At 39.4% G+C, this 11,100-nt stretch overlaps 1 protein-coding gene across 1 annotated transcript; it reads left to right on the forward strand.

Moving 5' to 3' along the window:
• Positions 1-9,270: 9,270 nt before the first annotated feature.
• Positions 9,271-10,212, forward strand: LOC106966100 (olfactory receptor 51I2-like). Its single transcript, XM_015062175.3, has one exon. The coding sequence runs from the start codon at positions 9,271-9,273 to the stop codon at positions 10,210-10,212; it is 942 nt and encodes a 313-aa protein (XP_014917661.3).
• Positions 10,213-11,100: the final 888 nt, after the last annotated feature.

Below are 11,100 nucleotides of genomic sequence, written 5' to 3' on the forward strand. Positions count from 1 at the left end.
TCTACTCTGTGCAGCATTTTAAGGAATTCCTTTACTACCTGCCCTCTGTCTGGTCCCCTCACTTCCAATAGCGTTAAAACAGATATTTTATTCTTTTTATGCTTCAAATCTATTTGTGTGGAATTACACTGCAGCAGCTAGATAGCACTCTGTACTATACTCTGTATATAGCTTCCTACTTGAATCATAAGCGTTTTGAAAGAATTAATTGTTTAATATTAGAAAGGGTATGAACTTTGTGCACAGAAGATCATGGCTTTAGAAAAATCCCAACCTGGGACACCTGGTGGCTCAGTGGGTTAAACTTTGGCTGAGGTCATGATCTCGCAGTTTGTGGGTTTAAGCCCCATGTTGGACTCCATGATGACAGTTCAGAGCCTGGAGCCTGCTTCAGATTCTGTGTCTCCCTCTCTCTGCTCCTCCCATGCCCTACCCCTCTCTGTCTTTCCCAAAAATAAGCATTTTTTTTAAAAAAGGAAAGAAAAATCCCAACCTCTCTGAGCCTCAACTTACTCAACTGTAAATTGATACAAAATAACCAGATTATATTTTTTTATAAAGTTTACAGATAATTTGCAAAATGGTTCACACACTGCTTGGCATATAGTAAAATACTCAATAAGGAAAATTCTAACATTTATAGTAACCAAATTATAACCTTAACCTTGCGCAGATTATACAGATTTCAGTAAATACTTATGAATTGGATAAATGAATGAATACAACCATATTATAATTATTTCCAAGTGATGTAATTTGTGGTTCAAGAAAACACAAAGATTTAAAAATATGTGGATAGAACTAAAGGGTATTATGCCAAGCAAAATTAGTCAGTCAGAGAAAGACAAATATCATATGACTTCACTCATACGAGGACTTTAAGATACAAAACAGATGAACATAAGGGAGGGGAAGCAAAAATAATATAAAAACAGGGAAGGTGACAAAACATAAGAGACTCTTAAATATGGAAAACAAACAGAGGGTTATGGAGGGGTTGTGAGAGGGGAGATGGGCTAAATGGGTAAGGGGCATTAAGGAATCTACTCTTGAAATCATTGTTGCATTATATGCTAACTAACTTGGGTGTAAATTTAAAAAATAAATTAAAATTTAAAAAGTAAATAAAAATAAAGAAAAAGAAAAATTACTAAAAATTGAGAAGATTTTCCAAATATAACATAATATAACAAAACCAGAAATTTCCAAAAACAACAAATATTTAATTCAACTCTCAAACTTAAAAAAATAATTCCTCAGGGTGTGCCTGGATAGCTCAATCCATTGAGCAACTGACTCTTGATTTCAGCTCAGGTCATGATCCATGATCCATGGAACCAGGCTGGGATCCAGCCCCAAGTTGGGTTCTACATTGAGTATGGAGTCTGCTTGAGAGTCTCTGTCTCCCTCTGGCCTTCTCTCCCACTCACACTCTCTCTCTCTCAAAAAAGAAAAGAGAGAGAAGGAGAGAAAAAAATAATTCCTCAGTAATATTTTAATGAGGTGTTTTATGGAAAAAAAGTTCAAGTATGATCAATAGGTTTAGAAATAAACTTGAATGGATGGGGACAAAAGTGTCTAGGTGGAAATATTAAACAAATACTGAAGGTGTCATTTCTTCCCTATTCAATGTACTTAATTATGAATAATTTGGGGGAATACAACAACATGATCTTAAAGCTAATTTAGAATTCTTATACAATGGAGATTACTTTCTCTAAAGTTAAAAAAAAATTGGGAAATGGAACAGGAACGAGGTAGAGCTCCCCAATGTTAAAACAAGAGGGAAAAAAAAGAAAAATAGACTAAAATCTAACAGCACACTTAAAGAAACTAGAAGCAGAATAGCAAAGACACCCTAAACCCAGCAGAAGAAGAGAAATAATAAAGGTCAGAGCAGAAATAAACAATATAGAATCTAAAAAAAAAAAAAACTATAGAGCAGATCAGTGAAACCAAGAGTTGGTTTTTTGAAAAAGTACACAAAATTGATAAACCTCTAGCCAGGCTTCTGAAAAAAAAAAAAGGGAGATGACCCAAATAGATAAAATCATGAATGAAAACGGAATTATTACAACCAATCCCTCAGAAATACAAGCAATTATCAGGGAATACCATGAAACGTTATATGCCAACAAACTGGACAACCTGGAAGAAATGGGACAAATTCCTAAGCACCCACACACTTCCCAAACTCAAACAGGAAGAAACAGAAAACTTGAACAGACCCATAACCAGTGAAAACATTGAATCAGTTATCAAAACTCTCCCAACAAATAAGAGTCCTGGACCAGATAGCTTCCCTGGGGAATTCTACCAGACATTTGAAACAGAGATAATACCTATCCTTCTCAAGCTGTTTCAAAAAATAGAAAGGGAAGGAAAACTTCCAGACTCATTCTATGAAGCCACCATTACTTTGATTCCCAAAGAAGACAGAGACCCAGCAAAAAAAGAGAACTACAGACCAATATCCCTGATGAATTATGGATGCAAAAAGTCTCAACAAGGTACTAGCAAATAGAATTCAACAGCATATAGAAAGAATTATTCACCATGATCAAGTGGGATTCATTCCTGGACTGCAGGGCTGATTCAACATTCGCAAATCAATCAATGTGATACATCACATTAATAAAAGATAAGAACCATATGATCCTGTCAATGGATGCAGAAAAAGCATTTGACAAAATTCAACCTCCTTTCTTAATAAAAACCCTCAAGAAAGTTGGGAAATAAGGAACATACTTAAACACCATAGAAGCCATTTATGAAAAGCCCACAGCTAATATCATCCTCAATTGGGAAACACTGAAAGCTTTCCCCCTGAGATCAGGAACACAACAGGGATGTCCACTCTCACTACTGTTGTTTAACATAGTGTTGGAAGTTCTAGCATCAGCAATCAGACAACAAAAGGAAATCAAAGGCATCAAAATTGGCAAAGATGAACTCAAGCTTTCACTTTTTGCAGATGACATGATACTATACATGGAAAACACGACAGACTCCACCAAAAGTCTCCTAGAACTGATACATGAATTCAGCAAAGTCACAGTATACAAAAATAATGTACAGAAATCAGTTGCATTCTTATACACTAATAATGAAGCAACAGAAAGACACATAAAGAAACTGATCCCACTCACAATTGCACCAAGAATCATAAAATACCTAGGAATCAACCTAACCAAAGATGTAAAAGATCTGTATGCTGAAAACTATACAAAGCTTATGAAGGAAATAGAAGAAGATACAAAGAAATGGAAAAACATTCCATGCTCATGGATTGGAAGAATAAATATTGTTAAAATGTCAATACTACCCAAAGATATCTACACATTCAATGCAATCCCAATCAAAATTGCACCAGCAATCTTCTCAAAACTAGAACAAGCAATCCTAAGATTTTTATGGAACCACAAAAGACCCCAAATAGCCAAAGTAAATTGAAGAAGAAGACCAAAACGGGAGGTATCACAATCCCAGACTTTAGCCTCTACTACAAAGCTGTAATCATCAAGACAGCATGGTATTGGCACAAAAACAGACACATAGACCAATGGAACAGAATAGAGACTCCAGAATTGGACCCACGAACGTATGGCCAACTAATATTTGACAAAGCAGGAAAGAATGTCCAATGGAAAAAAGACAGTCTCTTTAACAAATGGTGCTGGGAGAACTGGACAGCAACATGCACAAGGATGAAACTAGACCACTTTCTCACACCATTCACAAAAATAAACTCAAAATGGATAAAGGACCTGAATGTGAGACAGGAAACCATCAAAACCCTAGAGAAGAAAGCAGGAAAAGACCTCTCTGACCTCAGCCGCAGCAATTTCTTACTTGACACATCCCCAAAGGCAAGGGAATTAAAAGCAAAAATGAACTATTGGGACTTCATGAAGATAAAAAGCTTCTGCACAGCAAAGGAAACAATCAACAAAACTAAAAGGCAACCAACAGAATGGGAAAAGATATTTGCAAACGACATATCAGACAAAGGGCCAGTATCCAAAATCTACAAAGAACTCACCAAACTCCACACCCAAAAAACAAATAACCCAGTGAAGAAATGGGCAGAAAACATGAATAAACACTTCTCTAAAGAAGACATCCAGATGGCCAACAGGCACATGAAAAGATGCTCAACATCATGGCTCATCAGGGAAATACAAATCAAAACCACACTGAGATAACACCTCACGCCAGTCAGAGTGGCTAAATGAACAAATCAGGAGACTATGGATGCTGGAGAGGATGTGGAGAAACAGGAACCCTCTTGCACTCTTGATGGGAATGCACACTGGTGCAGCCACTCTGGAAAACAGTGTGGAGTTTCCTGAAAAAATTAAAAGTAGATCTACCCTATGACCCAGCAATAGCACTGCTAGGAATTTACCCAAGGGATACAGGAGTGCTAATGCATAGGGGCACTTGTACCCCAATGTTTATAGCAGCACTTTCAATAATAGCCAAATTATGGAAGGAGACTAAATTTCCATCAACTGATGAATGGATAAAGAAATTGTGGTTTATATACACAATGGAATACTACTTAGCAATGAGAAAGAATGAAATATGGCCTTTTGTAGCAATGTGGATGGAACTGGAGAGTGTTATGCTAAGTGAAATAAATTATACAGAAAAAGACAGATACCATATGTTTTCACTCTTATGTGGATCCTGAGAAACTTAACAGAAGACCCTGGGGGAGGGGGAGGAAAAAAAAAAGGTTAGAGAGGGAGGGAGCCAAACCATAAGAGACTCTTAAAAACTGAGAATAAACTGAGGGTTGATGGGGGTGGGCGGGAGGGGAGGGTGGGTGAGGGGCACTGAGGAGGGCACCTGTTGATGAGCACTGGCTGTTGTATGGAAACCAATTTGACAATAAATTTCATATTAAAAAAAAGAAATAGACATTTAGGGGGCTCCTGGACTCCAAAATTTTATACCTTGGAGTAAGGGAAAATTAGAAAGAGACTAGCCTGGGGCACCTGGATAGCTCAGTCAGTTAAGTGTCTGACTCTTGGCTTTGGCTCAGGTCATGATCTCACACTTCATGAGATCCAGCCCACGTTGGGCTATGTGCTGGCAGCGCAGAGCCTGCATGGGATTCTCTCTCTTGCTTTCTCTCTGCCCTTCCCCTGCTTTCTCCCTCTCTCTCTCTCTCAAAATAATAAATAAAATTTAAAAAAAGAAGTAGACATTTAATCTCATTTTCTGGATCTCCATTGGAGCCATGAATGGTTTTATATATACAAATGCCTATATATTTATTTATTATTTAAAATATATTTATGAGTTTTAATATATAATATTAATATAATGTTTTATTTAAAATATAGTGTATGATATATATATTTAGTGCTTTACTTCCCCATTGCTGTAACTCTGTAGGTGTAGTCTGCCTACTGAGAAATCCAGTACTGATTTTAGTCATAATAAAATGCATTCATCATGTTTTCTCTGAGGATTAAATAAGCTAATCTATATCAAGCAACTTATCATGGTCCCAGATACTTGGTAAAAGGTCAAAACATACCAGTTATTCTTTTCTCCCTCTCCTAACCCTAGTAATAAGAGACAGCATGGGCAGTGGGGATAGAATTGGAGTCTGGATCAGGACAATTCTGTTCAAGTCCTGTCTCTATGCCAATTTCTCTGTCAGCAAGTCTCTTCCTCCTTAGAGCCTCAATTTCTTCATTACAGAAGTTTGGGTGCGATATGAGATGACCAAAAGACTCTCCTTAGTGTCTTGGGAATCTGCCTGTCCTCACAGCCCCCAGGGCCCCCAGAGCCCACTGGTTATCAAATTCTTTCAAATTTTTCTATTCAGTAGTTCTTGTGTCAGAAGCACTTAGCATGTGATATTAAGTTTCATAGTCAAATGGATTTATAAGAATCTGTACTGTAATTTTACAAATGAGGAATTAGGAACTTGAGCCAGTTAAATGTTTTTAAGGATGTTTAAGAAGTTGGTTTTGAATCTAGATCTGGATGTTGGGTGACAAACTGCCCCAGTTCACAGGACTGAGGGGCTTCCCTCCGTGCAGGATTTTCTGTGCTAAAACCAGTATAGTTCCAGGCAAACCAGGATGGTCACTCTATTTTCTGACTATAAGAAGGCTCTATGTCCAATGTGGGGCTTGAACTCACAACCCTGAGATTCAGAGTCACAAGCTCTACCCACTGAGGCAGCCGGGCACCCCTCTATTTGCTGACTGTAAATTATTAGGCTTTTAGTGGTTATGCTATTTTGTTTTTTGAAATCTATTTATGTTGTAGGATACTTAGTGCAAAAAGCTTTAATTTGGGAATTGGTGAGAGTCAGAGGGTCTGGGGTTGAATTCAACTCTTTGTTGGCTTCCTGAACAGTTCCTTCTGGGCTTCACTTCCTCTTCTATAAAATAAAGAGCAACACAGTTAGAATTCTTAATTTCTTTGAAGCCTCTAAAGAAGAGAGATTCCAGAGCACAGGGGAGCCAACCACTTAAGATTTTGTGCAGTGCCTGCTGCCCCAGCCCCCTTGAGCCCCAGGGCTAACTGGGCCCAGGGGGCTCTTAAGAGACAGCTTTATAGAGATCAAGGCAGGGAGGTTGTGTGCCCAGTATGCACCCTGGTAAATACTTCACCCACCACTCTCCTCCCTTCCAGTACAGCTGCCCTAGGGAGGTAAGTCGGGACTTCAACTCTTCCCACTCAAAGGTCTGTAAGAACCTCATTATGAGCTTTGAAATCCTGAGGCAATCAGGGTACAAACAGTTGAAGAAGACGGAGAGGCTGTCTGTGATCTAAATTTAGAGATTTTGCCTACATTCCTCTTCCCCTAACCCACACTTCCCTTCTGCAGCCCTTGATGCCTGAAATCCCAGTGTCCTGGCCTCATTCTTACAGATTTACTCTACACCTCCAAGCACGTATAGACCCAGCCAGGCGGCCTCTGAAGCTTTTTATTTAGTGCAGATGTTACAATGTAATTAACTCACACTCCAGTATTCTCACTGGGTGGTGGATAAAGGCTGAGACAAAGATTTTGGGATCTTGAAAGTGGGCAGACAGTGTGGAAAGAGGACCAGGGGATCCCACCCCCTGAATAACCGTTTTTATTCCTGCTCTGTGGTTGCCATTTATTCAGTGCATAACTTGCACCAGTGTCCTGAATATGAATTTTAAATGTTTTATTCTGTTATTTTTTTTTCTATACTATAGATGTAAAAATAAGGTGTGAAGATGTAAACTAAATGCACAGCTGCCATATGGCAAAGCTGAGATAAAAACTTAGTTGTTAGATGTCAGATGAGTTATTTAGTTTATCAAATTCATTTTACACTTGAGAATGTATAGCTTCTTCCTCACATAATGTATTTATCTACTTAATCGATACTTACTGATTAGAACTAGAATTGGTCATCTTTGAGTCCTAGTCCAGGGCTCTATGCCAGTGACGCAGCTAGGCACTGAGAATAAGAGGAGAAGTAAACCAGACAATTATGGGAACTTACAATTTATGGGCGGAGAAAGATACTAATCCAATATCCAAACAGATATATAATAATTCTATGATTCTAAAGTGTGATGAGTCATGAAGAAAAATATGTATGGGATTGTGTAACAGTGGCACACAACCATGAACAGAGAAGTAATGAGTGATTTGAATAACTGGAAGGTAACACCTTCCCAGGTAGTGCTGATGATGCTTCAAAGTAAGGATGCATGAATTCTTATTTCTAAAGGTAAAGGAACCCATTAGAAGATTTTCAGTGGGAGCGTAACACCATTTTACTTATAAAGAAATAATTTGGTTCTGTTGTGGAGAATGGATGGGAGAGGGGCATGACACGAAGCTGGGTAATCATTAAGGAAGGTTCTACAGACATCCTGGTTGCAGATGCTGAGGGAGATGGATGGATGACAGTTGGAAGTGCGATGAAGGAGAGAAGCCAGTGTTATAGTCTGGAAAGATGGTAATAGGTTAATTAGATCTTGGTACGGGAAAGGGTGAGAGATGCCTCCTAGGTTTTTCTGGCTTGAGTGCATTGGTAGATGGAGATGGGCTTTCCTGAGATGATAAATATTGGAGAGGATCAAATACGGTGATTAACAACAAGTTCAACTTTGGATGTTATTTTTGAGATGCAGATAAGCTCTTACAATTGATGGTCCAACAGGGAATTGAATGTTTGTGTCTACAACTGGAAGAGAAATCTGAGCTACATAAATTTGGGATCATTGATGTACAGAGAAGAGACAAAGAAGCACATTATAAATAGAAAATAATTTTGAAAATTTTAATAATGAATGAGAAAAAAGAAGTGAATGGTTATAGAAGATTATTGTTTGTTTATTTCTCATGACAGTAGATCATGAAATTGTTCCTCAACAAAGAAGTTGGTGTAAGGTAGGACATAGCTGAAGCTTATGGGAGTGATCTAAGCCCCTGATTTTCACACTTGGCTGCCTATCACATTTACCTGGGAAATAAAAAAAATATTTTTGAGACCCACTGACAGAGATTCTGATTTAATTGATAAGAGTGTGACCCAGACAAAGGAGCTTTTTAAACCTCCTCACATGAATCTAACATGCAGTACAGTTTGAGAATGCTTCATCTAAACAGAGAAGAAAAAATGTGAACATGCAGGAGAGGACAATCTAAAGCAGGCAGCTGTGGAGGAATCAGAGATTCTGGACCCTTGACAAATAAGTGAGGGGCTCAAGCAACAAAGAGAGGGTGAGAAAGGAGCTGGAGTGATGGCTGAGTGCAGGTAAGAGAGGAGAAACGGTGCAGAGCATAGATGGAGATGTCATCCCGTTCACAAGAATGAATGAATCAGTAAACCAGGAGGGTTAAGGAAGACATCCCGTACCTCACTTCTTGAAGAAGGTGGTAGCTAAGAACTGGTAGGAATAAAGGGTAAAATCACTTTCCACTAATGGAGAAAGATTTGATTCTTTCTGTAAAGAACACACAGAGACAACAAGAATAAGGGATAATATCTGACCCTCAAAAAAGAGTCAAAGGGTATCTGTGGAGACGGATTTGGAGCCCATGACCCATCTGTGGATATGGTAAGACTATAGAAGTTCCGAAATATAACAGCCTCTTACCTGTTCCTTCCTGACCCTTTCATGATCTAACTGTCATAGACTCTAAGTATCATTGCCCCTTCCATCCTGAGGACAGTGACCACTCCTGATCTTCCACTTTCTGACCTCACTTTGCTCTGGTTCTCTTTCCCCAAAAGCCACTCAGGGATCCTCATGGGAAGTTTTGGGACTAATACCTCTAGCACCACCAGCTTCACACTAACAGGCTTCCCAGAGATGGAGGACCTACAGCACTGGTTAGCGGCCCTCCTCTTGCTGCTTTATGCTGTCTCCATCCTGGGTAACATCCTAATTCTCTTCATCATAGAGGAGCAGAGCTTGCACCAGCCTATGTACTACTTCCTGTCTCTGTTGTCTGTCAATGACCTGGGCGTGTCCTTTTCTACATTGCCCACCGTACTGGCTGCCTTGTGCTTTCATGCCCCGGAGACTGCCTTCGATGCCTGCTTGACCCAGATGTTCTTCATCCACCTTTTCTCCTGGACAGAATCTGGGATCCTGCTGGCCATGAGTTTTGATCGCTATGTGGCCATCTGTAACCCCTTGCGTTATTCTTCAGTGCTCACTGATATCCGTGTGGCTCACATGGGTATATCCATCGTCATCCGCAGCTTCTGCATGGTCTTTCCATTGCCATTCCTTCTGAAGAGGCTGCCTTTCTGTAAGGCCAATGTGTTAACCCATTCCTACTGTTTGCACCCAGACCTGATCCGCCTGCCCTGTGGAGATACCACCATCAATAGCATGTATGGCTTGTTCATTGTTATCTCCGCCTTTGGTGTAGACTCAGTGCTCATCCTCCTCTCCTATGTGCTCATACTGCGCTCTGTACTGGCCATTGCCTCCCAGGAGGAGAGGCTTAAGACACTCAATACATGTGTGTCACACATCTGTGCTGTGCTCATCTTCTATGTACCCATGGTTAGTGTGTCCATGGTTCATCGATTTGGGAAGCATGCCCCTGAGTATGTGCACAAGTTAATGTCCCTGGTATATCTCTTTGTGCCTCCAATGCTCAACCCAATTATCTATTCCATTAAGACTAAAGAAATTCGTAAGAGGCTACACAAAATGTTTTTTAAGCCTAAGCTTTGATCAGGGAGAGATCTTCTGGGAACCTAAGTACCCTAGGAGTTTGTTGTTCTTGCTGATTTTGGCCCTGGAGCGTTTCAATCTCCTCCTGTAAATGTACCTCTGCTCGGTATCTGCTATTAGTTGTATGGGATATCCTGGGTATAACCCATTAACTCAATACATCGGACTGCCTTACGCTGTAATTAACTATGTCACAAGTTGCCACAGATGACTTCTCTCAGATCTAACAAGGAAGAGGGTCTTCAATTAGGCTCTTTTATTTGTCCCAATGAACTAGTTACATCTATGCTTTCAAGTAAATCTCAAACACCTATGTAAACCATGCTATAACTGAAGATTGTTACTTGAGATCAAAGGTATCACCTAATACATTTTAAAGGAATAATACTTTGAGTATCTTTAAACTTTAAAAATTAAAGACACACAATAGCTGTGACCAACTTTTGACTTTTGAAATAAATAAGACTATTTATGAGTCTTATAAAATGGAACCTATATGCTTGACATTCTGACTATGCAATACAAATGTTTACACCTGAACTTTACAATTTAAAACAAGGAGAAAAAATTTGTGGAAAAAATTATATATTTCTATTCCTTGGACTTGACTTGGGGGATGACTAACTTTCTTCTAGAGAGCTAGTTAGCACTCTAAATGGAAGGTTAACAGATACCAGTGATTGATGGTGGGGCGAGTCTGCTTCAGAGGCAATGGCAGTTGGGCCCACAATTTGCTGGAATATGGACTTTCATGGCTTTAGTGAGCACCCAAGCCCAGAGACTTCAGCACATGCTACAGCAGAGCTGTAAAGTAGAGAAGCTGAAGAATATCAGGACATTCAGAGAACATAATCCCTGTAGAGTAACAGCCAGGAGGAGAGAGTAATC

The sequence above is a fragment of the Acinonyx jubatus genome, chromosome D1, assembly GCF_027475565.1.
Source record: "Acinonyx jubatus isolate Ajub_Pintada_27869175 chromosome D1, VMU_Ajub_asm_v1.0, whole genome shotgun sequence".
In the NCBI taxonomy this organism is placed as follows: Eukaryota; Metazoa; Chordata; class Mammalia; order Carnivora; family Felidae; genus Acinonyx; species Acinonyx jubatus.

What these genes read in the sequence shown, in the direction of transcription:
- LOC106966100 (XM_015062175.3), top strand. Translation starts at nt 9,271, where the DNA reads ATGGGAAGTTTTGGGACTAATACCTCTAGCACCACCAGCTTCACACTA.